Source organism: Geotrypetes seraphini, chromosome 3 (genome assembly GCF_902459505.1).
Source record: "Geotrypetes seraphini chromosome 3, aGeoSer1.1, whole genome shotgun sequence".
NCBI lineage: Eukaryota > Metazoa > Chordata > Amphibia > Gymnophiona > Dermophiidae > Geotrypetes > Geotrypetes seraphini.
The window spans coordinates 405,369,093-405,396,146 of record NC_047086.1 but is presented as its reverse complement, the minus strand read 5'-3'; the positions used below and the strand labels follow the sequence as shown (position 1 = coordinate 405,396,146).

Genomic DNA, 27,054 nt, shown 5'->3' with positions numbered 1-27,054 from the left:
GTGATCTGTACCCATCTCCCTTGGTAGGGCTGTTGGAATTTGTTTAAGGTGTTTTTTGTCCCTGTTTTTAGCCGGACGGAGCTTGGACGGACTCTGTTTGGGGGTTCGTCCGACCTCGGGGGTGTCAAACCCGGCGGGTCACGAGCGGGGTCCCTCCCCCCACTTCCTCCACCTCCCCACATTTTTTTAGAGGAGCCTCAGCAATAAGCCTTGCCCCCTAAATCAAGCAAGACTATTGCTTTGAGAGCCTGTGGAGTCTGTTCTGTAAAAAAAAAAAAAAAAAAAAAATCCTGAGGTAGTGCTGGTCTGGAGGGTTGTATCCCTTTAAGAAAACTGTATTTTACTGTATTTTTTCAACTAACCGGCACTTTTTTACAGCTAGGTCGCGTATGGAGCAATGAGCACTTCTAAAGGGAAAAAGTGCTCATTGTGCTCCAGACGCGAGGCACTCGCGGCCGGCCTGTGCAAGCGGTGTTCAGGCCGGGGCGGTGGAGGAGCTCCGTCGGCAGCGGCTGCAGGCGCCCAGAGCTCCCCGCCGATGGTGCCTCGCGAGTCGGCAGGGAACGGTGGCGAAGCCCGGTCTTCTCCGTCCGCCCACGGAGGGAATCCCCAGACCGCCGACGGTCGGGTTGTAGAGGATTCCCTCTCAGCTGATTTTTTGACAGCTGATGCCGGCTTGCCTGCTTTAGCGGCTGAGACTATTCAGGTTTCTCAGCCGCTTCAGGCTATGGAGGGAGCTTTTTTGGCGGGAAAACCGCCATCTTCTCTGTCTGGCCCCTCCATTTTGTCTTCCACCTCAGGTGACCTTCCCCCTGTTTTGACTATGCAGGGGCAAGGTTCTGCTGGGTCCCCTGCTGTGGCAGGGAGTCCCTTGGGACCCTCGGGGGGGTTTTCTCCTGATTTTTTCTTTTCTTTATGCAGAGCCTATTTTCAGGCGGCTGGGGGTCCCGGTTGCGCCCAGGGGGTCTCGGGGGGTGGTTTTTCCTCCGCGCTTCCTGCGGCTTTGCCTCTTTCGTCTGGCGTGACGTCCCCTCCGCCGCCTACCTTGTCCAAGCGTCCGCGGGTGTCGTGGGACGAGAATTTGTGGTCGGAGGATCGGGTCGGTTTGGAGGAGGACCTGGACCCTTCTGAGGAATTCCAGGACTCTCTGGAGGGGACGGAAGCTGGCGGCGGGTTGTCGGATTTCCCGTTCTCCAGTGACGAGGCGTCTGTGGTGCGTCTTTTTCAGAAAGATGAGCTGCCTGACCTTATTCAGCAGGTTTCTTCGGTCTTGCGTTTTGAGGACGCGCCGCCGGAGACTCCGCGTGTGGGGGACCCCCTGTTGCGGGGGATCCGTTCCGTTTCCCGCTCTTTTCCTATGCATCAGGATATTCGGGATATTATTCTGGAGCAGTGGAAAACGCCGGAGACGCCGTTTCGGCTGGCGCGCAGCATGGCTCGCCTGTATCCCATTCCTGAAGGGGATCGGGCTACGTTAGCTTCGCCGGTCGTGGATGCGGTGGTCTCGGCGATTTCCAAGCGGCATACCGTGCCTGTTGAGGGCGGTTCTGCCTTGCGAGACCCTGAGGAGCGCAAATTGGAGGGCCTCCTTAAGCAAAATTTTCAGGTCTCGGCCCTTGGGGTCCAGGCGGCTATTTGTGGGGGACTGGTCGCTCGCGCCGTGTTTCGGTGGGCGGAGCGGGTCTTGGATCGAGAGTCTGACGACTGGTCTCTGGTGGATCAGGAGGTTGCGAAGATTGAGATGGCGGCCTCATTCCTCTCAGATGCTCTCTATGACTTGGTGCGGAGCTCGGCTAAGTCTATGGCTTTTGGCGTGGCCGCAAGGCGTGTGTTGTGGCTGCGCGCTTGGGCGGCGGATGCTGCGTCCAAAGCTAAGCTTACTAAATTTCCCTTTCGGGGGTCGTTTTTGTTTGGAGAGGACTTGGATAAGTTGATTCAGACTCTGTCGGACTCGAAAGTTCCCCGTCTGCCGGAGGACCGTGCCCGCCCGGCGTCTCGGGGGGGTGCGGCCCGGGGGCGTTTGCGGGATTTTCGCAAGTATCGCCCGGGGCGTGGGGCTGCTTCTTTCCAGTCTCCGGGTTTTTCCCGGGGTCAGTTCTTCCAGCGCACGCAGCCCTTTCGGGGGGCCCGTCGGGGGGCAGGGAATCCCTCCGCCGGTTCCCCCGCTTCCCGTCCTGCACAATGACGCCTTGCCGGCGCCCCCTTTGGTTCCGGTGGGGGCCCGGCTGCGAGATTTTTTCCCCAAATGGGCCGAGATCACGTCCGATCAGTGGGTCCTGGAGGTGGTGCGGGACGGTTATGCCCTGGAGTTCGCCCGCTCTCTGCCGGATTTTTTCCTCGCTTCTCCATGTCAGACTCCGGTGAAGACGCAGGCTTTTCGCCAGACCCTTCAGCGCTTGATAGATCTCAGGGCAGTTGTTCCGGTGCCCCCTCCAGAGTGGGGCACGGGCAGGTACTCCATTTACTTTGTGGTGCCCAAGAAGGAGGGGACTTTTCGGCCCATCCTCGATTTGAAAGGGGTCAACAGGGCTCTCAAGATTCCCTCTTTCCGTATGGAAACTCTGCGGTCGGTCATTCTGGCGGTTCAGCCGGGGGAGTTTCTCACTTCTCTCGATCTGACGGAGGCCTACTTGCATGTTCCCATTCGGGCCTCTCATCAGCGTTTCCTGCGCTTTGCGATCTTGGGTCGGCACTTTCAGTTCTGTGCGCTTCCCTTTGGGCTGGCCACGGCTCCGCGGACGTTCACCAAGGTGATGGTGGTCGTCGCGGCAGCCTTGCGGTCGGAGGGCATCCTGGTACACCCCTACCTGGACGACTGGTTAATTCGGGCAAAGTCGTTGCAGGAAAGTTCCCGGGTTACTGCTCGGGTGGTGGAGTTTCTCCGGTCGCTGGGCTGGGTGGTCAACCTTGCCAAGAGTCGGTTGGTCCCGGCTCAGCGTCTGGAGTACCTAGGGGTGCTGTTCGACACCTCCTTGGGGAAGGTCTTCCTCCCAGAGGGCCGGGTGAGCAAATTGCAATCTCAGATTCGCCTGCTTTTGGCGTCCCGGTGTCCTCGGGCGCGAGATTTCCTCCAGGTCTTGGGGTCGATGGCGGCGTCCCTGGACGTGGTGAGGTGGGCGCGGGCCCACATGCGTCCTCTTCAGTATGCTCTGCTCCGGAGGTGGTCTCCCCAGAGGCACGGGATGGATGTTCCGGTTCCCCTACGAGGCTTGGCGCGCTGCAGTCTGCGTTGGTGGCTCCAGACCCCTCACCTAGTTCAGGGGGTGGGTCTGGATCTCCCGCAGTGGACGGTGCTCCTGACGGATGCGAGTCTCCTGGGTTGGGGGGCTCAGTGTTTGGGTCACTCAGCTCAGGGCACCTGGTCCGCGGAGGAGGCCGCCTGGTCGATCAACGTGTTGGAGACCAGAGCGGTCCGTCTGGCGCTGTTGGCTTTCCACTCCCTGTTGCGGGGCAAGTCAGTCAGAGTGCTGTCGGACAATGCCACGGCGGTGGCTTATGTCAATCGTCAGGGGGGCACCAAGAGCACTCGGGTGGCGCAGGAGGCGGCTCTGCTCATGGTTTGGGCGGAATCCCATCTGCTGGACCTCTCGGCCTCTCATATAGCCGGAGTAGACAACGTTCAGGCAGACTTCCTCAGTCGTCACTTCCTAGATCCAGGAGAGTGGTGTCTCGGCGCCGAGGCGTTTCAGTTGATAGTGCAGGCTTGGGGGCAGCCCCTGATGGACCTGATGGCCACGGGTGGCAACGCCAAGGTGCCCCGCTTCTTCAGTCGTCGCAGGGACGGTCTGGCCGAGGGTCTGGATGCTCTGGTCCAGCCGTGGCCAACGGAGGGGCTGTTGTATGTGTTCCCTCCTTGGCCGCTGGTGGGCAGAGTGCTTCTTCGCATTGTTTACCATCCGGGTTTGGTGGTGCTGGTGGCGCCGGATTGGCCTCGCCGTCCGTGGTATGCGGATCTGGTGAGGCACCTGGTAGCGGATCCTCTTCCTCTGCCTCTCTCGGACGACCTTCTGAGGCAGGGTCCCATTCCCATGTTCGACCCGTCTCCCTTCTGTCTTACGGCATGGCTCTTGAAAGGGGTCGCCTTAGCAAGAAGGGATATTCAGACAAGGTGATTTCTACACTGTTGGGGTCCCGGAGGCTTTCTACCTCTCGGGCTTATGTGCGGGTTTGGCGTCTCTTTGAGGAATGGTGTCGGGCGCGGGGAGTGACCTCTTTTCGCGCTTCTCTGCCTTCCATTCTGGAGTTTTTGCAGGATGGCCTGGATAGAGGCCTGGCTTGGTCTTCTCTCCGGGTTCAGCTTGCGGCCCTGTCGGCTTTTCGAGGGTTGGTGTCAGGTCAGCGTTTATCGGCGCTTCCTGATGTGACTCGGTTTTTGCGGGCGGCCAAGTTGCTTAGGCCTCCCCTTCGGCCCTCGGTTCCCTCTTGGGATCTTAATCTGGTTCTCTCTGTTTTGGTGCGTCCGCCTTTCGAGCCCTTGGACGACTGTTCTTTGAAGGACCTTACTTTGAAGGCGGTCTTTTTGGTGGCCATTACTTCTGCTAGGCGTGTTTCTGAGCTGCAGGCTTTCTCTTGTAGGACTCCCTTCTTGGAGTTTTCTAGGGAACGGGTCGTCTTGCGGCCTGTTCCTTCCTTTCTGCCTAAGGTTGTTTCTCCTTTTCATGTCAATCAATCGGTGGTTCTCCCGGTCTTGGGTAGTCGGGAGGGCTCTTCTGAGCAACGGCAGCTGCGCAAGTTGGATGTCGGTCGGGTCCTTCGCTCTTATGTGCAGCGGACCCAGGAATTCCGGAAGTCCGATCATCTCTTTGTCCTCCTGGCGGGTTCTCGTCGGGGAGCTGGCGCTTCTAAGGCTACTATTGCGCGCTGGATCAAGGAGACGATTGCTTCCGCTTATCTTCTGAAACAGCAGCCGGTTCCGGAGTTTCTCAAGGCTCATTCCACACGGGGTCAGGCGGCTTCTTGGGCTGAGTCGTCGCTCGTGCCCCCTGTGGATATTTGTAAGGCTGCGGTTTGGTCCTCCTTGCATTCCTTTGTCCGTCATTATCGGGTTGATGTGCAGGCGCGTCGGGACGCGGTGTTCGGTGAGCGTGTACTGGTATCGGCCCTTCGGGGGTCCCGCCCGTGAGAGGGACTGCTTTGGTACGTCCCATTCGTAAAGTTAACCTCTACTGGTCTGGAGAGTGCTAAAGAAGGAGAAATTAGGTTCTTACCTGCTAATTTACTTTCTTTTAGCTTCTCCAGACCAGTAGAGGTCCCCACCCTGTCTGTTGTTGTTGTTGTTGGGGCTGTTGCGCGGGCAGTTTTTGGTTTTTGCTGCGGGTTCTAGTATTTTTCTAGGGCCGGGGAGAATTGAAGAACAGCGGCTGTGGCTCGGCTGGCTTAGCTGGCGAGCTGTGGGGACATTCTTCCTTCGGGAATTTCTCTTCTGCATTTTCCAACAGCATTTTGGGTTTGTTACTTGTTACTCCTTTCGGAGTATTGTTTTTTCTCTCTGTTGTTTTCCAGTTCTTGGTTCTGCTTGGCTATTCGGCAGACTGAGGGAAATAGAGAGGAGGGGCTAGGATATACTGTCCCAAAGTTTTGTTTTCAGTCTCCACCTGCTGGTCATGATTAGATATATACCCATTCGTAAAGTTAACCTCTACTGGTCTGGAGAAGCTAAAAGAAAGTAAATTAGCAGGTAAGAACCTAATTTCTCCTTATGTGCATGACGGAAGAACAGGACTTGGGTGTGATTGTATGTGATGATCTTAAGGTGGCCAAACAGGTTGAAAAGGTGACAGCGAAAGCTAGAAGGAAGTTAGGTTGCATAGGGAGAGGTATGGCTAGTAGGAAAAAGGAGGTATTGATGCCCCTGTATAAGACTTTGGAGAGAATATTGTGTACAATTCTGGAGGCCACACCTTCAAAAAGATATAAAAAGGATGGAGTTGGTCCAGAGGAAGGCTACTAAAACGGTATGTGGTCTTCATCATAAGGCGTATGGATACTGACTTAAAGATCTCAATCTGTATACTTTGGAGGAAAGGCGGGAGAGGGGAGATATGATAGAGACGTTTAAATACTTATGTGGTGTAAATGCGCATGAGTCGAGTCTTTCATTTGAAAGGAAACTCTGCAATGAGAGGGCATAGGATGAAGTTAAGAGGTGATAAGCTCCGGAGTAATCTAAGGAAATACTTTTTTACAGAAAGGATGGTAGATGCATGGAACAGTCTCCCAGAAGAGGTGGTGGAAACAGAGACTGTCTGAATTCAAAAGGGCCTAGGTTAGGCAAGTGGGATCTCTTGAAGAGAGAAAGAGATAATGGTTACTAGGGAAGGGCAGACTAGATGGGCCATTTGACCTTTATCTGCCATCATGGTTCTATGTTTCGTAATTTGTATCACTTGCATTTCTCCACATCAAATTTCATCTGCCATTTGTGTGCTCAGTCTTCCAATTTCCTAAACTCTTCCTGCAAATTTTCAGTCTGCATGTGTGTTAACAACTTTGACTAGTTTAGTGGCATCTACAGACTTAATTACCTCACTTGTTCTGATTTCTAGATCATTTATAAATGTTAAATAGCAACAGTCCCTGTACAGGAACCTTTGGCACTCCACCATGGCCATTCAACCCTATCTTCTGTTTTCGGACCAATAACCAGTTCCTAATCCATACAGAATATTGCCTCCTATCCTATGATTTATAAATTTTCTCAGGAGTCTCTCATGAGGAACTTTGTCAAAAGCTTTCTGAAAACCTAGATGAACTACATCAGCTGGTTCATCTTTACATTTTTATTCATACCTTCAAAGAAATAAAGCAAATTGGTGAGGCAAGACTTCCTTGGCTGAACCCATGCTGACACTTTCCTATTAAACCATGTTTGTCTGTGTGTTCTGTAATTTTATTCTTTATAACAGTTTCCGCTATTTTGCATGGCACTGAAGTCAGGCTTACCGGTCTATAATTCACCCTGGAACCTTTTTTTAAAAATCAGCGTTACTTTGGCCTCCTCCGATCTTCAGGTACTATGGACAATTTTAACGACAGGTTACAGATCACTAACAGCAGATCAGCAATTTCATGTTTGAGTTCTTTCAGTACCCTGGATTTTGTATACCATCTGGTCCAGGTGATGTATCACTCTAACATCTCAGTGTGGCTCAGTAGTATATCTTCCCAGTTCACCAGCCTGGCATTATTGATATAATGAAGAGGTTGAGCAAGAGTGGTAACCAATAACTTCATATAGCAGGCCTAATAGTCATAAGAACATAAGAATAGCCTTATTGGGTCAGACCAAAGGTCCATCAAGCCCAGTAGCCCATTCTCATGGTGGCCAATCCAGGTCACTAATACCTGGCCAAAACCCAAGGAGTAGCAATATTCCATGCTACCAATCTAGAGCAAGCAGTGGCTTCCCTCATGTCTTTTTCAATAACAAGACTATGGACTTGTCCTCCAGGAAATTATCCAAACCTTTCTTAAAACCAGCTCTTATGTGTTCCAGAACTTAACTATTCTCTAAGTGAAAAAATATTTCCTCCTATTGGTTTTAAAAGTATTTCCCTAGAACTTCATTCTACTCCACTCAGGATTTTGTAGACTTCAATCCTATCTCCCCTCAGCCATCTCTTTTCCAAGCTGAAGAGCTCTAACCTTTTTAGTCTTTCCTCATCCGAGAGGAGTTCCATCCCCTTTACCTTCTTGGTCAGTGGCCAGCATGCATACATATTCAGCTCTGTTAACTGTAGGCAAGACTTTCCTTTACTAAACCCATACTAACGCATTTCCCATTAAGCACGTATGTGGCTAAATTCTGTCTACATGTTATGCAAGACACATGGATACTAGAGAATATCATGTATTTTACAGGAGGAGTTTTGGCAAGACTTATACTGCGTGTAACTTATAAAATACAGTAGTTACCTGTATAGAAACAGAACTGCAGTGCACACATTCATGTGAGATCTATGTATTCAATAAAGTACGTGTCTATGTTCCTTTATTGGATAGGCTCCTACCAGGTATTCATTTGGAGAATTACCACTTATAAAATTACTCCCATTATGTGAGGCATGGTTGCCCCCACTTTTGTATGAGTATTCTATTTTAGTTCTGGGTGGGCTGATTTTATTAGGATTTTATTAGGATTTTATATACCGCCTATCAAGGTTATCTAAGCAGTTTTTACAATCAGGTACTCAAGAAGGGTAAACATAGCTGGTACCATGTGTAAGATAGTGTGGGGGTGAAAGGTCACCCAATATGCCAAAGGAGTTGAGTGCTGTACTTGACTTTGCAGAAAGCAGCCAATATGTTCTCTCTCTCCTATTAGTTTTCCTTCTGCATTTCTGTTTGCAGGACTTTTCCCTGAACACTTAATTGAAGTTTTGAGTAGAGAGCTGGCTCTGGAGTGTGACTATAAGAGAGAAGCTGCCTGTGCTAAGAAGTTCAAGTACGTGTCCAACCCTTTCCCTTGTTGCATGCATTGAGATGGGGCTGTGAAACTAGACAAGGGCGAAAGGGGGTGCAAGACTTTGACTCATATACACTTCATGATATCAGGGTCTGCTCATGCCGTACAAATAATAATTAGTAAGTTGCAGAATGTAAGTATTGAGTGACCAAATAAGATTTAACTCAGGCAGAGAAATATTTCTTGAAACACTTTCTTTGGAATAACAACATAACATAACTTTATTTTTCTCTACCGCCTCAATCAAAACAATTCTAGGCGGTTTACACAAAAGAGAAAAACTGGACAATCAGTGAAATACAAAATATTAATGGTAAAAATACAGCATAATAACTAAAAAGACAATAAAAATATTTGTCACGTAATCAGTGTAAGATCTAATCTCAGATGGAAGAATGTTCAGGTCCAAAACTACTTAATACATAAAGGTCTGCGAGAGCAGTCTCTCATATCTAATCCCTCTTGTGTCAGAAAAATGTAACAAATTCTCTGAGGACAAACAGGACAGATTGAATCCTTACACATGCGTGAAGTTATCCCGACAGAGCCTGGTGTGGAGGCTGCCCAGCACATTATGGGGTCCTTTTACTAAAGATGCATCAAAAGTGGCCTTAGCATGTCTTTCCTGTGCGCTGAGGCCACTTGTGCCGCGGCTGGAAAACGGCTGACTTTTCTATTTTCCCATTCAACGGCCATGCGCTAATCTCGCCATTGGTACGCGGCTGCTAAGAAAAGTTACCACGTTAGCCCCTGCCTATTTTCTAGGCAGTAAAGGCCTACGTGCTAACCCCTTGCTATTCAAATAGTGCGTAGCAGAGCCAAACTCTCCTTATACAGTGCCAAACACACCCTCTTGGGGAGGAAAACTATTTTAATAGCACAGTGTACGATGCAGACTGGCAAATGCACCATGGTGAGCCTGTTGAATGTGTGGCAAGCACACACTAGTACTTACCACAGTTTAGTAAAAGGACCTCTGTAGTTTTACTGGGCTTTTGGTAATGATTCACATCATGCATGAACAAGTGCAGGACCCTCGGTCTCTCTTTTTTCCATGGAGCTGGAAGGTTGTGCCCGAGTCAACGCTTTGTTGGCACTTATTAAAACTAATTTTGTGCCTTCCTGAGCAGGTATTTTTCTTCTCCCTCACACAATTTTTTTGTTTTCTACTCTTCCTAGTATTTTGTTTTTAACATTTTTGGCCTTTTAAAGTAGTTTTTCACAATTCTGCACCTTCTTAGACCAGAGCATCGAGCTCAGTTTGAGGTAAGCCCCCTTTTTGGCCTCATCATTGAGCCTTTTGATTTTACTACTGTAGCTTTTGCCATGTCCCAGAAGACCCCAATGGCTTCAAGTAGTGCAATCTAGCAATATCGGGCACAGATTCACACTTGGGGTGTGAGATAACCATGATCCTAATTGTGCTCTTTGTCTAAAAATGCAGAAAAGGGCACAGAAGGCCCATCAGGGAACTCAAAGTCCAGTCCATCAGCATCTGCATTGAAAGCAACAACTCCTGTGGCTACCAAGTTGTCGTCTGACACTGGGGGGGGGGGGGGGTTCACTGGCATCAAGGAAATCTCCATCTTTCTTAACAGCAGGCCCCAAGACTGATCTGCAATAGACCCAACACTGAGGATACATGGATTTGGTGGTGTTGTCCTCTGCACCAAAGGATTCTAATATCCGGCATTGGGCAAAGGCCAAGAAGCATCGGCATTGGTTCTCTTCAATGCATGATGCTGAGAGCTCTGGGGCATCAACATCTGAGAAGCATCAGCACCAAGAGGACTGCTCCTCTTCTGTTATACTGGTACTGTCACCTCAGTCCCTGTGCAGTCAGGACCCTGCTTCCAATATGGCACCGACAACTCAGCAGGCTGGCTCCACACCAAAACCGGTCCCAGTTTTACAGATGCCTGCCTTGATCGCCAGTTCCAGGACATGCTGGGTGAGGAGCTGGCAGGCCTGCTGAAGTTCCTGAGTGCTTAGGCATTGAGGGTGCTTGTGCCAGCAGAAGCACTTGGCCACTCTGCCTATGGAGCTAGTGTCAGCTCCCTTGTCTGAAGAAGCATCAGTGTCGGTGCCACCCCATGCATAGCTGAGATCCCCTTTCTGTGCAAGTGATACCAAAAGATAGATACCACTTATCATATCCAAAAGGCTCCTGCATTCAAGAAGACAAAGTTGCCACACCTCTCCTTGGTGGTCGAATCCACTTTCAAAAGGTCCAAGAGTTCCAGATCTCATGCCTTCGTGCCCTCATGTAAAGAGGCCTGGAGCCCTGGATCTTGTTGGGATAAAAATTTACCAGGCTTCAATGCTAGCCTCCCACATCCAGGAATATTAGCTCTACATGAACATTTGCTTGCAGTCCTTGGTACACAGTGTACTAGATATTGCAGACACTCTCCCAAAGAAGCAGACTGCTCAGTTTTGCCAGCTGGCCCTTAAGCAGAAGGCATGCCAGTGGTATTTGGCCAGGGGTGCTTACAATGCTTTTGACATTGCATCCAGTCTCTCTGCATTGGGTATGAGCATGCACAGACTCTCATGGCTGCATGTCTCTTACTTCGAACCTGCATTTCAGGAGAGGTTAGTGAATGTACCTTGCTGAGGAGATAATCTTTTTAGAGACCAGGTGAAAGAGGTTGCTGTCCTCATCATCATGAAGCCATGACACCATAAAGTTTTTCTCCTGGCAGCCATCTTCTGCATCCTCCATTTTTTTCTTCTTTTTTTTTTTCAATGGCACAGATATTTTGCATGTATTGCACACACAAAATATTTGCCCCATAAAAAAAAAAAATATTCCCCCCTCCCCTCCAAACCCAAAACAAATGGTAAGAGAGATGCCCGCTCCCTCCTGCCATGATGGACAGAACCGGACCGCCCCCCCTGAAAAAAGGCACCTCCTCTCCCCCCCAAAAAAAATGGCAGGAGAGATGCCCACTCCTTCCTGCCACGAAGGCTTCTACTCCCCGCTTCCCCCTCCCCACATAAAAAGGCAGGAGGGATGCCCAATCCCCCCTGCCACTAGAGGCCCCCCTCCCCCTTGCCCCGTACCTTAAAAGTTGGGAGCAGGAGGTCCTGGGAATACCTCCTGCTCCTCCTCCCTCGACGACACTGGGCCTTAGGTTCCTCCCCGGTGATTGGCTCAGGGACTTCCTAATAAGGAAGTCCCTGATTGGCCAATCTGGCTCCAAGGGAGGACCTGAGGCGTCTGAGCCAATCAAGTCCTTAGGCCCCTCCCCGTGCATTGATCGCCCTCCCTGTGCATCGATCGCTATTGGAGAATCGGCCTACAGCGATTGAGTTGCTATCTATAATGCATCTAGCCTAATGTTCTTCCTTCTCTTTCTTCTTCCACCAAGAGTCCTCCCTATTGCCTGACCTAAAGGGGCATATTTCGATTGCATAGCAGAATCATGAAGCCTGAGTGCCAGTGTCAAAGGGACCCACAAATCATGCCATAAAGATAAGGGTACTAGGCACAAATTGTCCAAGTTTTGCAGATGGTCCTCTCCTCCACACATTCCACTGAAAGCAAAGGGACCCAGCTTTGAAAAAAGATGACCTTGTCAGAGCACATGCATAGCTTGTAAAATTTCTAGATGCTCTAAGCGGGAGAGAAAATGGATTTTGGCCTAAGTCAGGCCACAGCCTAAAATGGCAGTCAGTGCAAAAATAGCCCTACAGGTCCTCCCAGGAGATGACTCTTTATATCAGTCTCCTGGAGTTATGGACAATTTGGAACACTCTAAAAGTTTTCAGACAAAGGCATCAGAACCAAATTATCCTAATTCAAAGAGCCAATTGGGTTGCAAAGTACTATGTCAACAAGCAGGGGTGTACAGGATCCTACTCCTATTGTCAGGAAGCTGTTAGGATGTGACATTGGGCCCTCTAGTATGGCATAGTACTCGGTGAGAAAGAGTAACTATCTGACAGACTGAATAGGGTAACGCTGTCAGGGCCTGCCTGGTCTTTTGAATGTGAGTGTGGAGCATCTCCTTGATTGATCTCTTTGCTACTCACCTCACAACAAAATCTCTCAGTACTGCTTCAGGCTCATGCCACAGGACAGACTAGCGTTGGATTCCTTTCTCCTACATCAGGGGAGAGTCTCTTGTATGCGTATCCTCCCTCTACTCTCATAGGGAAGACTTTGTTGAAATGTAGATAAATTTAGATTCCCTTATGAAATGTTGGTTGGGTGTTTTTTTTTTTTTATTGTTGTATGGATTTTGATTGATTATAAATGCATATATGATTAATATTATTTCTATAGATACTGTATTGCATTTTTGTTAGCTTTAGAAACATAGAAATAGACGGCAGATAAGGGCCATGGCCCATCAAGTCTGCCCACTAAAGATTTATAAAAATAAAAAAAGAAATTTAGATAAGGAGCCATGATTTTAATCGTGCCATTCTGGCCATGACAGATCTGGTTCTCTCTTCTTGTGGAGTTGTCCTCTGGAAAACCATGCTAGGAATGATTAAGAAGGGGATCACAAACAGATCGGAGAAGGTTATCATGCCACTGTACCGGGCCATGGTAAGCCCTCACCTGGGATACTGCGTCCAGCACTGGTCGCTGTACATGAAGAAGGACATGGTACTACTCGAAAGGGTCCAGAGAAGAACGACTAAAATGGTTAAGGGGCTGGAGGAGTTGCTGTACAGTGAGAGATTAGAGAAACTGGGCCTCTTCTCCCTTGAAAAGAGGAGGCTGAGAGGGGACATGATTGAATCATTCAAGATAATGAAGGGAATAGACTTAGTAGATAAAGACAGGTTATTCACTCTCTCCAAGGTAGAGAGAATGAGAGGAACTCTAAAATTAAAAGGGGATAGATTCCGTACAAACGTAAGGAAATTCTTCTTCATCCAGAGAGTGGTGGAAAGCTGGAATGCTCTTCCTGAGACTGTTATAGGGGAAAACACCCTCCAGGGATTCAAGACAAAGTTAGACAAGTTCCTGCTAAACTGGAACATATGCAGGTAGGGCTAGTTTCAGTTAGGGGCCACCGCGTAAGCGGACTGCTGGGCACGATAGACCGCTGGTCTGATCTAGCAGTGGCAATTCTTATGTTCTTGATTGGAACATTTGTCAACCCTCATCATGCAAATTGAGGGTTCTCTTTTGCATCCCAGCCTCCAAACCCTTGCCCTCGCCCTGGATATTGAGGGCTTAGAAAGTAGATTCTTGAATCTGTCTGAGGATGACTCCAGAATACTGCTGGCTTCCAGAAAAGGTTCCACTAAGCGGTGTTACACTTTGAAATGGTGGCGGTTTGCCATCTGATATGAGGGCAAGGCCCTAGATCCATTTCCTTATACTACATAAAAACTGTTTTACTACATTCTACCACTCTCTTAGGCTGGTCTCAAAACCAACTCTGTAAGGGTTCATCTTTCTGCTCATCTCTGTACAGCCTCTAGTTTGTTTCATGAGAAGCTTGCTGACAAAGCCCCCCTCTCAAACTTCCTACTATGTAATGGGATCTCAGCACCATTCAAACCCAGCTGACGATAGCTGCTTTTGAGCCTCTTGGACGCCTGTCATCTGAAGTACATGAACTGGAAGGTCTTGTTTTTGGTGGTGGTCACTTCAGTTTGCAGAGCCAGTGAGCTCAAAGGCTTAGTAGCTTATCCACCTTATGTTTGATTTTATCATAACAGGATAGTCCTTTGCATTTATCTGAAGTTCCATCTTAACCAGTCAGTTGTTCTTCCAACATTCTTTCCCATGCCACACACCCATCCTGGCGAAAGTGCACTGCATACCTTTGCTTTCAATCTTTCCTTGGCCTTCTATCTGGAGCAGACTGAAGCCCACAGACAGCCATTGGTAAGTGCACTTTATTCAGTTGGCTAGCAGATTTCATTTCCTTCACTTATACCCAAGCTGAGATAATTCTAGAAGGTCATGTCACAGCTTATAATGTCGGAGCCATAGCTGCATTGAAGTCCACTTGAGATAGTCTCCACTGAGGAGATATGCAAAGCAGTCTTCAATTTACATATTCATTTACTACTGCCTTGAGCAGAATACCCAATGCGAGCAGAATACCCAATGCGACAGTCAGTTTGTTTAGAGGGTCCTGCAGAATTTATTTGATGCTAGAATCTAACTTCACCCTCCTAGGCCCATTTTTGTTCTGTTCCTGGCTGCACCTCCACAGTCAGTTTGTATATAGTTTGAGGTTGATTGGCTTTCAACTAGTCTTGCTGTTGCAAGAATCTATAATCCTAATGTTGGTGTTTTCGATTAGCCTCATAACTAGGAATTCTCTGTGTAGAGATTCAATCTGTCTTGCTTGTCCTCGGAGGAAGTGGGACCCGGATCAAACATTGGAAAGGGGTTCTGAGTCAGAAGGTTGGGCGAGAGAGGAAGTGAAAGAGGATCTGCCACTGGTCTGACCCAGCAGCGGCAATTCTTATGTTCTTATGCCATGAGTAGAAGAACCAGATCAGCGTACCATGGGCGCCTGGGCCAGTCCAGGGCCACCAGGATTACATGGCCGGGATGCAAAGCAATTTAAAGAAGAACTCTGCCCACCATCGGCCACAGAGAAAACATGTACAGGAGGCCCGCCGTACCAGAGCAACCAGCCCCTCGGCCTCTAGAAAAAATATGGGGAAGTGGGGGGGGGGAGGGGGGAGGGACTCAACTCGTGATCCATTGAATGTGACACCCCTGAGGTTGGGCAGACCCCTAAACAGGGTCCCCCTAAGCTCTGCCTTGTACCAGAAATAATAATAATAATATAATAATAATAATAACTTTATTCTTATATACCGCCACAATCTTGCGACTTCTAGGCGGTTCACAATGAAGAAAAACTGTACAGACAGCGAATTACAGAGTATATCATTGAACATCTTGTGATAGTTCTAGGAAAATTACAGGGTCAGTGAATTACACGGTTTCACAGTGAGTAACTTTATACAATCAGCGGAAATTGAGAGCATAAGTAGGATAGGAGAAAGGAGATTGCACGGTCCATGAGTTACAAGGTGTAAGACTGAAAAGATGATAAAGATAACTTAAGAATGTTGGTGAGGAACTAATTTGTTATCGTGGTCCATTAACGGAGGACAGGCACCAGTGAATGAACTGGTAACAATTAAAGGTGGAAAACTGGCTGAAGAGGTTGAACAGGCTTCTTAGGTGGAGAGGTCTGGTTAGGTTATGAATTTCTTAAACAGGGGGTTTTTTAATTCTTTCCTAAAGACACTATAGGATTCTCTGGCGGCATCGGTGAAGTAGCCTAGCCAAGTGTGCAGTCTACCTGCTTGGAATTTGAATGTTCTGTCTAAGAAGGTACGATATCTACAGCCTGTGATATTTGGGTAGGTAAAGAGGTTACGGTTTCTGGTAGGTCTGGTAGAGGAGTGGAATTCAAAGTGTGGTAGTAGGTAGCTGGGGGCCAATCCCCAGATTAGTTTGTAGCAGAGGCAGGAGAATTTGAACAGAATTCTTGCTTCAATTGGTAACCAATGAAGGAGTTTATAGAATGGGCTAACGTGATCGCTTTTCTTTAGTCCGAATATTAAGCGGATGGCCGTATTTTGAACTATTCTCAGTTTTCTCACATTTTTTTTTAGGTATCCCCAAGTAGACAATGTTGCAGTAATCCAGGGTGGATAAAATCAGTGACTGAACCAATATTCTGAAGGATAGCGGGTCGAAGTATTTTATTATGGTTTTCAGTTTCCAAAGGATGAAGAAGCATTTTTTGGTCACTGAGTTTATATGATCGGTCATAGGCAAGTGGGTGTCCAGGGTGACTCCCAGTATTTTTATGGTTTTTAGTATTGGAAAGGAACAAGAAGGCCACTATGCAAATTACAACAGACCTTCACTAACTCAGGGAAGCCAGTAATATCTTACCACCTGCTGAGACAGAGAAGACAGGTCAGATTAGGGGGAAGCACAACTGCTTGTATTGCATCCAAAGGTTTTTGTCTCAGTCTCCACCTGCTGGTCATAATGAGGTCTTACGGCTTGGCTTTTGAGCGGCAATGCCTAGGTATAAAAGGTTATTCAGCTAAAGTGGGGGTCCCGGAGGGTTTTTCTTATTATTAGGCTTATGTGCGTGTTTGACCCTTTTTTTTTTTTTTTTTTAGGAGTGGTTTCCTTTAGCACCTCTTTGCCTCACATCTTGGAGTTCTTGCAGAATGGCCTGGCCAGGGACCTGGCCTGGTTTTCTCTCCAGGTTCAGCTTGTGGCTTTGTCTGGTTTTTGTGGGTTGTTGCTGGGTAGGCGCTTAACCTCTTTTCCGAACGTGGTTTGCTTTTTGAGGGTGGCCAAATTGCTTTGGCCTCCAGTATGGCCTTCTGTTCTGGCTTGGGATCTCAATCTGGTCCTGTCCGTGCTTGTGCGCCCTCCCTTTGAGCCCTTGGGTTCCTGCTCATTGAAGGACTTTACTCTTACAGCGGTCTTTTTGGTAGCTATTTCTTCTGCGAGACGTATTTCTGAGCTGCAGGAACCCTTCAGGCCTCAGCTGGAAACGCTCCTTACAAGTTACTAGGGTGAAGCCAAAAAGTAAATGGCCAGATTAGGGACAAGAGAGAGAACTGAATAGTCAGCATTTTCAGAACAAGTGTTTTAAGAATCAAGAGAGAAATTTGTCATTAAAAGCACAGACCAAACTGTGTCAACAGTTCAAATTCACTGCCTGTTAAGGCCCTGTCTGTCTGCATATTAAGGGCAGCTTTCGTAATAGAAGTTTAGAAGGGTTTAGAAGGCGCAGGTTATAACTTTTAATAGAGCTGCACTTTCTCTTGTAGGCCTCCCTTCCTAGAGTTTTCTATGGAGCATGTTGTGCTGCGGCCTGTTCCTTTCTGCCAAAGGTGGTTTCACTTTTTCATGTCAATCAGTCCATGATCCTCCCAGTTTCAGGTTGTTGGGAGGGCTCTTTGGAGCAGAGGCAGTTGTGCAAGTTGGATGTCTGTCGGTTCCTTTGCTCAGCGGACCTAGGCTTTCCGGAAGTCGGATCATCTTTTTTTGTCCTCTTAGCGGGTCCTCATAAGGGGGATGGCACTTCCAAGGCTACCATTGCGCGCTGGATCAATGAGACTATCGCTTTCGCATATCTTCTTCAAGGCTCATTCCACTCTGGGTCAGGCAGCTTTTTGGGCTGAGTTTTCGCTTGTGCCTCCGTAGACATTTGTAAAGCTGTGGTTTGGTCTTCTCTGTATTCCTTTGTATGACATTACCATGTGAACGTTCAGGCGCAGTGGGACATGGTGTTTAGTGAGCGTGTTCTGGTAGCGGCCCTCCGGTGGTCCTACCAATGATGGGTATTGCTTTGGTACAGTATGTCCCATTAGTGAGGTTGTACCAGTCTGGAAAGGTGATAAAGAAGGAGAAATTAGGTTCTTACCTAAACTAAACTAAACCTTATGTTTATATACCGCATCATCTCCACAGAAGTAGAGCTCGGCAAGGTTTACAAGAACTGCTAATTTTCTTTCTTATAGACTTGCCAGACCGGTACAGCACCCAAGTTTATTCCAAGTTTCCAAGTTTATTATAAAAATTTGATTAATTGCCTATCACATTTTCTAGGCGATGTACAATTTCATAAATAATTAAATAGGGGTGACAAATCTAACAAACAATATTCAAAATGAATTAAAACTAATAAATACAAATATCTGTCTGTCTGTTGTACTTATAGTTTTCGCGTGAAGAGTGGGATTTTTCTGCAGGTTCTAGTATTTTTCTAGGGCCGGGGAGATAGCAAGAACAGCAACTTTGGCTCAGTTGGCATAGCTGGCAAGCTGTGGGGCCATTGCTGAAGGGACTTCTCTGCATCTTCCAACAGTATTGCTCTATGTTCATTGTTACTCCTGTTCAGAGTGTTGTTAACTGTTGTAATTAGCACTGTTTAGTTCTGCTTGGCTATTCGGCAGATTAGGGGGAAGCACAACTATTTGTATTGCAACCAAAGGTTTTTGTCTCAGCCTCCACCTGCTGTTTATAATGAGGTATTACCCATCAGTGGGGCTGTACCAGTCTAGAAAATCTAAAAGAAAGAAAATGAGCAGGTAAGAACCTAGTTTCTCTTTCCTGCTTGAAAGAGCTTACAAATAAACAGGATTATTCATTAATTTACATATTAATTTGGATGTGATGCCTTAATCTGTGGAATTCTTATTGCCAGTGTACACATGTAGACCAAACAGCAACTCAGGACCCATTTGAGCATAGAACCAAGTCAAGATTGTCCTTGCCACTATTTATCCCCTAAAGTAACCTTGCTATGTTTAGGTTTTCTGAACTAAAACCTACTTCTGCTCATCTGCAAATAATATAATCAGAATTCTTTAGCACTCTCCAGACCAGTAGAGGTTAACTTTACGAATGGGTATATATCTAATCATGACCAGCAGGTGGAGACTGAAAACAAAACTTTGGGACAGTATATCCTAGCCCCTCCTCTCTATTTCCCTCAGTCTTCTTTCAGTCTCCAGCAGGTGTTGAGTGATCTGTACCCATCTCCCTTGGTAGGGCTGTTGGAATTTGTTTAGGGGGTTTATTGTCCCTGTTTTTAGCCGGACGGAGCTTGGGCGGACTCTGTTTGGGGGTTCGTCCGACCTCGGGGGTGTCAAACCCGGCGGGTCACGAGCGGGGTCCCTCCCCCCACTTCCTCCACCTCCCCACATTTTTTTAGAGGAGCCTCAGCAGTAAGCCTTGCCCCCTAAGTCAAGCAAGGCATATTGCTTCGAGAGCCTGTGGAGTCTGTTCTGTAAAAAAAAAAAAAAAAAAAAAATCCTGAGGTAGTGCTGGTCTGAAGGGTTGTTTCCCTTTAAGAAAACTGTATTTTACTGTATTTTTTCATGTAACCGGCACTTTTTTATAGCTAGGTCGCGTATGGAGCAATTGTGCCCTTCTCCGGGGGAGTAGGACACAATTTAGTCCAGCCGCGAGGCACTCGCGGCCGGCCTGAACTCGGCGGTTTGGGTCGGTGAGGTGGTGGAGCTCCGTCGGCAGCGGCTGCAGGCGCCCAGAGCTCCCCGCCGATGGTGCCTCGCGAGTCGGCTTGGAGCAGTGGGGAAGCCCGGTCTTCCACAACCGCCCACGGAGGGATTCCCCGAAGGATTCCCTCTCAGCTGATTTTTTGACAGCTGATGCCGGCTTGCCTGCTTTAGCGGCTGAGACTATTCAGGTCTCTCAGCCGCTTCAGGCTATGGAGGGAGCTTTTTTGGCGGGAAAACCGCCATCTTCTCTGTCTGGCCCCTCCATTTTGTCTTCCACCTCAGGTGACCTTCCCCCTGTTTTGACTATGCAGGGGCAAGGTTCTGCTGGGTCCCCTGCTGTGGCAGGGAGTCCCTTGGGACCCTCGGGGGGTTTTTCTCCTGAATTTTTCTTTTCTTTATGCAGAGCCTATTTTCAGGCGGCTGGGGGTCCCGGTTGCGCCCAGGGGGTTTCGGGGGGTGGGTTTTCCTCCGCGCTCCCTGCGGTTTTGCCTCTTTCGTCTGGCGTGACGTCCCCTCCGCCGCCTCCCTTGTCCAAGCGTCCGCGGGTGTCGTGGGACGAGAATTTGTGGTCGGAGGAACGGGTCGGTCTGGAGGAAGACCTGGACCCTTCTGAGGAGTTCCAGGACTCTCTGGAGGGGACGGAAGCTGGCGGCGGGTTGTCGGATTTCCCGTTCTCCAGTGACGAGGCGTCCGTGGTGCGCCTTTTTCAGAAAGATGAGCTGCCTGACCTTATTCAGCAGGTTTCTTCGGTTTTGCGTTTTGAGGACGCGCCGCCGGGACTCCGCGTGTGGGGGACCCCCTGTTACGGGGGATCCGTTCCGTTTCCCGCTCTTTTCCTATGCATCAGGATATTCGGGATATTATTCTGGAGCAGTGGAAAACGCCGGAGACGCCGTTTCGGCTGGCGCGCAGCATGGCTCGCCTGTATCCCATTCCGGATGGGGATCGGGCTACGTTAGCTTCGCCAGTCGTGGATGCGGTGGTCTCGGCACTTTCCAAGCGGCATACCGTGCCTGTTGAGGGCGGTTCTGCCTTGCGGGACTCTGAGGAGCGCAAATTGGAGAGCATCCTTAAGCAAAATTTTCAGGTCTCTGCCTTTGGGGTCCAGGCGGCTATTTGTGGGGGACTGGTCGCTCGCGCCGTGTTTCGGTGGGCGGAGCGGGTCTTGGATCGAGAGTCTGACGACTGGTCTCTGGTGGATCAGGAGGTAGCGAAGATTGAGATGGCGGCCTCATTCCTCTCAGATGCTCTATATGACTTGGTGCGGATCTCGGCTAAGTCTATGGCTTTTGGCGTGGCCGCAAGGCGTGTGTTGTGGCTGCGCGCTTGGGCGGCGGATGCTGCGTCCAAAGCTAAGCTTACTAAATTTCCCTTTCGGGGGTCGTTTTTGTTTGGAGAGGACTTGGATAAGTTGATTCAGACTTTGTCGGACTCGAAAGTTCCCCGTCTGCCGGAGGACCGTGCCCGCCCGGCGTCTCGGGGGGGTGCGGCCCGGGGGCGTTTGCGGGATTTTCGCAAGTATCGCCCTGGGCGTGGGGCTGCTTCTTTCCAGTCTCCGGGATTTTCCCGGGGTCGGTTCTTCCAGCGCATGCAGCCCTTTCGGGGGGCCCGTCGGGGGGCAGGGAATCCCTCCGCCGGTTCCCCCGCTTCCCGTCCTGCACAATGACGCCTTGCCGGCGCCCCCTTTGGTTCCGGTGGGGGCCCGGCTGCGCGAATTTTTCCCCAAATGGGCCGAGATCACGTCCGATCAGTGGGTCCTGGAGGTGGTGCGGGACGGTTATGCCCTGGAGTTCGCCCGCTCTCTGCCGGATTTTTTCCTCGCTTCTCCATGTCAGACTCCGGGGAAGACGCAGGCTTTTCGCCAGACCCTTCAGCGCTTCCTAGATCTCAGGGCAGTTGTTCCGGTGCCCCCTCCGGAGTGGGGCACGGGCAGATACTCCATTTACTTTGTGGTGCCCAAGAAGGAGGGGACCTTTCGGCCCATCCTCGATTTGAAAGGGGTCAACAGGGCTCTCAAGATTCCCTCTTTCCGTATGGAAACTCTGCGGTCGGTCATTCTGGCGGTTCAGCCGGGGGAGTTTCTCACTTCTCTCGATCTGACGGAGGCCTACTTGCATGTTCCCATTCGGGCCTCTCATCAGCGTTTCCTGCGCTTTGCGATCTTGGGTCGGCACTTTCAGTTCTGTGCGCTTCCCTTTGGGCTGGCCACGGCTCCTCGGACGTTCACCAAGGTGATGGTGGTCGTCGCGGCAGCCTTGCGGTCGGAGGGCATCCTGGTACACCCCTACCTGGACGACTGGTTAATTCGGGCAAAGTCGTTGCAGGAAAGCTCCCGGGTTACTGCTCGGGTGGTGGAGTTTCTCCGGTCGCTGGGCTGGGTGGTCAACCTTTCCAAGAGTCGGTTGGTCCCGGCTCAGCGTCTGGAGTACCTAGGGGTGCTGTTCGACACCTCCTTGGGGAAGGTCTTCCTCCCAGAGGGCCGGGTGAGCAAATTGCAATCTCAGATTCGCCTGCTTTTGGCGTCCCGGTGTCCTCGGGCGCGAGATTTCCTCCAGGTCTTGGGGTCGATGGCGGCGTCCCTGGACGTGGTGAGGTGGGCGCGGGCCCACATGCGTCCTCTCCAGTATGCTCTGCTCCGGAGGTGGTCTCCCCAGAGGCACGGGATGGATGTTCCGGTCCCCCTGCGAGGCTTGGCGCGCTGCAGTCTGCGTTGGTGGCTCCAGACCCCTCACCTAGTTCAGGGGGTGGGTCTGGATCTCCCGCAGTGGACGGTGCTCCTGACGGATGCGAGTCTCCTGGGTTGGGGGGCTCAGTGTTTGGGTCACTCAGCTCAGGGCACCTGGTCCGCGGAGGAGGCCGCCTGGTCGATCAACGTGTTGGAGACCAGAGCGGTCCGTCTGGCGCTGTTAGTTTTCCACTCCCTGTTGCTGGGCAAGTCGGTCAGAGTGCTGTCGGACAATGCCACGGCGGTGGCTTAGGTCAATCGTCAGGGGGGCACCAAGAGCACTCAGGTGGCGCAGGAGGCGGCTCTGCTCATGGTTTGGGCGGAATCCCATCTGCTGGACCTCTCGGCCTCTCATATAGCCGGAGTAGAAAATGTTCAGGCAGACTTCCTCAGTCGTCACTTTCTAGATCCAGGAGAGTGGTGTCTCGGCGCCGAGGCGTTTCAGTTGATAGTGCAGGCTTGGGGGCAGCCCCTGATGGACCTGATGGCCACGGGTGGCAACGCCAAAGTGCCCCGCTTCTTCAGTTGTCGCAGGGACGGTCTGGCCGAGGGTCTGGATGCTCTGGTCCAGCAGTGGCCAACGGAGGGGCTGTTGTATGTGTTCCCTCCTTGGCCGCTGGTGGGCAGAGTGCTTCTTCGCATTGTTCACCATCCGGGTTTGGTGGTGCTGGTGGCGCCGGATTGGCCTCGCCGTCCGTGGTATGCGGATCTGGTGAGGCACCTGGTAGCGGATCCTCTTCCTCTGCCTCTCTCGGACGACCTTCTGATGCAGGGTCCCATTCCCATGTTCGACCCGTCTCCCTTCTGTCTTACGGCGTGGCTCTTGAAAGGGGTCGCCTTAGCAAGAAGGGATATTCAGACAAGGTGATCTCTACACTGTTGGGGTCCCGGAGGCTTTCTACCTCTCGGGCTTATGTGCGGGTTTGGCGTCTCTTTGAGGAATGGTGTCGGGCGCGGGGAGTGACCTCTTTTCGCGCTTCTCTGCCTAACATTCTGGAGTTCTTGCAGGATGGCCTGGATAGAGGCCTGGCTTGGTCTTCTCTCCGGGTTCATATTGCGGCCCTGTCGGCCTTTCGAGGGTTGGTGTCAGGTCAGCGTTTATCGGCTCTTCCTGATGTGATTCGGTTTTTGCGGGCGGCCAAGTTGCTTAGGCCTCCCCTACGGCCCTCGGTTCCCTCTTGGGATCTTAATCTGGTTCTCTCTGTTTTGGTGCGTCCGCCTTTCGAGCCCTTGGACGACTGTTCTTTGAAGGACCTTACTTTGAAGGCGGTCTTTTTGGTGGCCATTACTTCTGCTAGGCGTGTTTCTGAGCTGCAGGCTTTCTCTTGTAGGGCTCCCTTCTTGGAGTTTTCTAGGGAGCGAGTCGTCTTGCGGCCTGTTCCTTCCTTTCTGCCGAAGGTTGTTTCTCCTTTTCATGTCAATCAATCGGTGGTTCTCCCGGTCTTGGGTGGTCGGGAGGGCTCTTCTGAGCAACGGCAGCTGCGCAAGTTGGATGTCGGTCGGGTCCTTCGCTCTTATGTGCAGCGGACCCAGGAATTCCGGAAGTCCGATCATCTCTTTGTCCTCCTGGCGGGTCCTCGTCGGGGAGCGGGCGCTTCTAAGGCTACTATTGCGCGCTGGATCAAGGAGACGATTGCTTCCGCTTATCTTCTGAAACAGCAGCCTGTTCCGGAGTTTCTCAAGGCTCATTCCACTCGGGGTCAGGCGGCTTCTTGGGCTGAGTCGTCGCTCGTGCCTCCAGTGGATATTTGTAAGGCTGCGGTTTGGTCCTCCTTGCATTCCTTTGTTCGTCATTATCGGGTTGATGTGCAGGCGCGTCGGGACGCGGTGTTCGGTGAGCGTGTACTGGTATCGGCCCTTCGGGGGTCCCGCCCGTGAGAGGGACTGCTTTGGTACGTCCCATTCGTAAAGTTAACCTCTACTGGTCTGGAGAGTGCTAAAGAAGGAGAAATTAGGTTCTTACCTGCTAATTTACTTTCTTTTAGCTTCTCCAGACCAGTAGAGGTCCCCACCCTGTCTGTTGTTGTTGTTGTTGTTGGGGCTGTTGCGCGGGCAGTTTTTGGTTTTTGCTGCGGGTTCTAGTATTTTTCTAGGGCCGGGGAGAATTGAAGAACAGCGGCTGTGGCTCGGCTGTCTTAGCTGGCGAGCTGTGGGGACATTCTTCCTTCGGGAATTTCTCCTCTGCATTTTCCAACAGCATTTTGGGTATGTTATTTGTTACTCCTTTTGGAGTATTGTTTTTTCTCTCTGTTGTTTTCCAGTTCTTGGTTCTGCTTGGCTATTCGGCAGACTGAGGGAAATAGAGAGGAGGGGCTAGGATATACTGTCCCAAAGTTTTGTTTTCAGTCTCCACCTGCTGGTCATGATTAGATATATACCCATTCGTAAAGTTAACCTCTACTGGTCTGGAGAAGCTAAAAGAAAGTAAATTAGCAGGTAAGAACCTAATTTCTCCTTCCTTCCTAATATACCCTAAAGTGGTAGCTTTTCCTACGTAATGCACCATGTTTTAAAAATGCTTTCAAAGATCTACTTGGACAAAATCAAACCTTTCATCATTTGCTCGGTAACAAATTCTCCACCTCTGGCTGTCAGTAAAGTATTTGGAAAGTGCTGCAGGTTACTGTTGTATGTGTGTAAAGTTTTTATGGCTGTTTTATTGTGGCCTGCCTAGTAGATAGGTGGAATATAAATCAAATAACAAATGGATGGTCTTCAAAGGCCATATTCTGGATATCCTCAATGAATATTATTCAGCTATATTTGCATGCCTAGGACTCAAGAGCCAGATTATTTTGTTTATGCTGATTGAGGGCTGAAGCTGATTACTCTTTATGTTGAAAATGTCAATCCACATTGATATAGTTAAACAGTTAAACTCATTGAGGAGAAAGAGTAGCCCCGAACACTTGCACCTCCAAAATATTTTACTTTCTTTCTTATTGTAAAGAAATAGAGCTAAGAGAGCAGAAACCAAATTGATTGAAGCGATGCTTCTAGAACAATACAGCTCAGGCCTAGTTTGCTGGTCTTAGACTTATAAGAGAGCTACTTGGGGTGGTGTATGTTGTGTAAGGGTGATTGGTGGGAACTCTTCAGGCCTCAGCTGGAAACGCTCCTTACAAGTTACTAGGGTGAAGCCAAAAAGTAAATGGCCAGATTAGGGAGAAGAGAGAGAACTGAACAGTCAGCATTTTCAGAACACGTGTTTTAAGAATCAAGAGAGAAATTTGTCATTAAGAGCACAGACCAAACTGTGTCAACAGTTCAAATTCACTGCCTGTTAGGCCCTGTCTGTGTGCATATTAAGGGCAGCTTTCATAATAGAAGTTTAGAAGGGTTTAGAAGGCGCAGGTTATAACTTTTAATAGAGCTGCACTTTGCTTTCTTCCAGGGAGCTGATGAAGGATGATCCTTTCTTCTATGTACCTGCTGTAGTAGATGAACTCTGCAGTGAGCATGTCCTGACTACAGAGCTCGTTTCTGGCTTCCCACTGGACCAAGCCGAAGGTCTGAGCCAGGAAATTCGAAATGAGGTATTTCATATAGACCAAGGGAAATGATGACATACGATAGTATCCTTGCTTACTCTGGGGCTGTTATCGCTATTTTCATTTGGGAGGATGATGTATGCTATATAAAATAAGCCACAATTTAGCCTGTCCACGATGGTAGATTATATATAGTTGATTTCCTAGTTTAAATTCTGGCGACCAGTGTAATGTGGACTAGATCAGGTTGATTTATTACCTTATATATGTCTTAATGTATTTTATATACAGAGATTTTGTGGATATTCATGAATATTTGTTATTATTGTAATGAATAATCATAATAAAACAGAGTAATATCATAATGGACTTCAAGGGACTTGGAAAACAGTCTGTTATATCCAGAGTCCGTTATATCCAGAGGTGCATTTCTTTAAACTTTATTTAGGTCAACTGAAACAACGTACACTCAGTGAACAACAGTCACTGCAGAAGCAAATCAGCAACATCAATAACAAAACTCAGCAAAACATTGGTTTGGCCCAAAATGATTGCAAAACCAGAACACTAAAAGATGTTCTAAAGCATTATGTCGTACTGTCCTGGAAAGAAAAATAATCTGTCATTTTCTTCTGGGCTGCATTTCTTTCATATGTTTTAGTGATGTACGCATCAAGTTTTCCAATGCAATACATCAGTTCATCTGCTTCAACGGCATCTTTAGCATTATGTTCAATGTAAAGCTGCAGCCGTGTCAACGCCATGCTTGCTTCACGTGTAGATGGTGGAAACTCAGCTGGAGTCTCCTCATCACTGGATTCGTCATCAGTTTGTGCATTATCAACACTGCCAGGCTTTGCCTTGAACTCTGCTAAAATCTCCTGATCGGTCAACACAGCAGATGTCTGCACCTGCTCATCAATGGCAAGAAATTCTTCCGCAGACGTAGTCTGGTCCAAGAAATGCAATTCCATCAGCTGTTCAAAAATGTTACCACAGTCACGAGCAGACAATGTTGGCGATGGGGGTGTCTCTGAATGATCTTCTCCTGTTTCTGCAGAAATGTCAGAAACAACGTTCTTGATGAACTTCCGCCTTCCTGAAACAATTGTTGATTGATGTCGCTGTGATTTCGTTCTCCCAGACTGACCGAGCCCATCTTAGACACTGCAGTATGTCGACGGCAAAGTTGTCCATGTCGCTGTTCTCAATGGCTATCATAAGTTTATGCATAAGTCGCTTTCTGTACAGAACTTTGAAGTTCTGTATGATGTCCATGTCACATGGCTGAAGTTGATTAGAACAGTTTGGTGGCAAGAACTCCAGCTGTATTGCTTTAAGCTGTTTAGCTACAGCCGGGTCATGTGCGCTGCAGT

The 27,054-nt window shown here is 49.2% G+C and overlaps 1 protein-coding gene across 2 annotated transcripts in view; it reads left to right on the top strand.

Moving 5' to 3' along the window:
- COQ8A (coenzyme Q8A) overlaps window positions 1–27,054 on the top strand; it is a 218,060-nt gene that overhangs the window by 173,410 nt on the left and 17,596 nt on the right. For both annotated transcript variants that reach the window (XM_033936782.1, XM_033936781.1), the window contains exons 10-11: window positions 8,350–8,443; window positions 25,582–25,723. In XM_033936782.1, coding sequence (XP_033792673.1) covers window positions 8,350–8,443; window positions 25,582–25,723 — 236 coding nt within the window. The remainder of the gene's footprint in view (window positions 1–8,349; window positions 8,444–25,581; window positions 25,724–27,054) is intronic.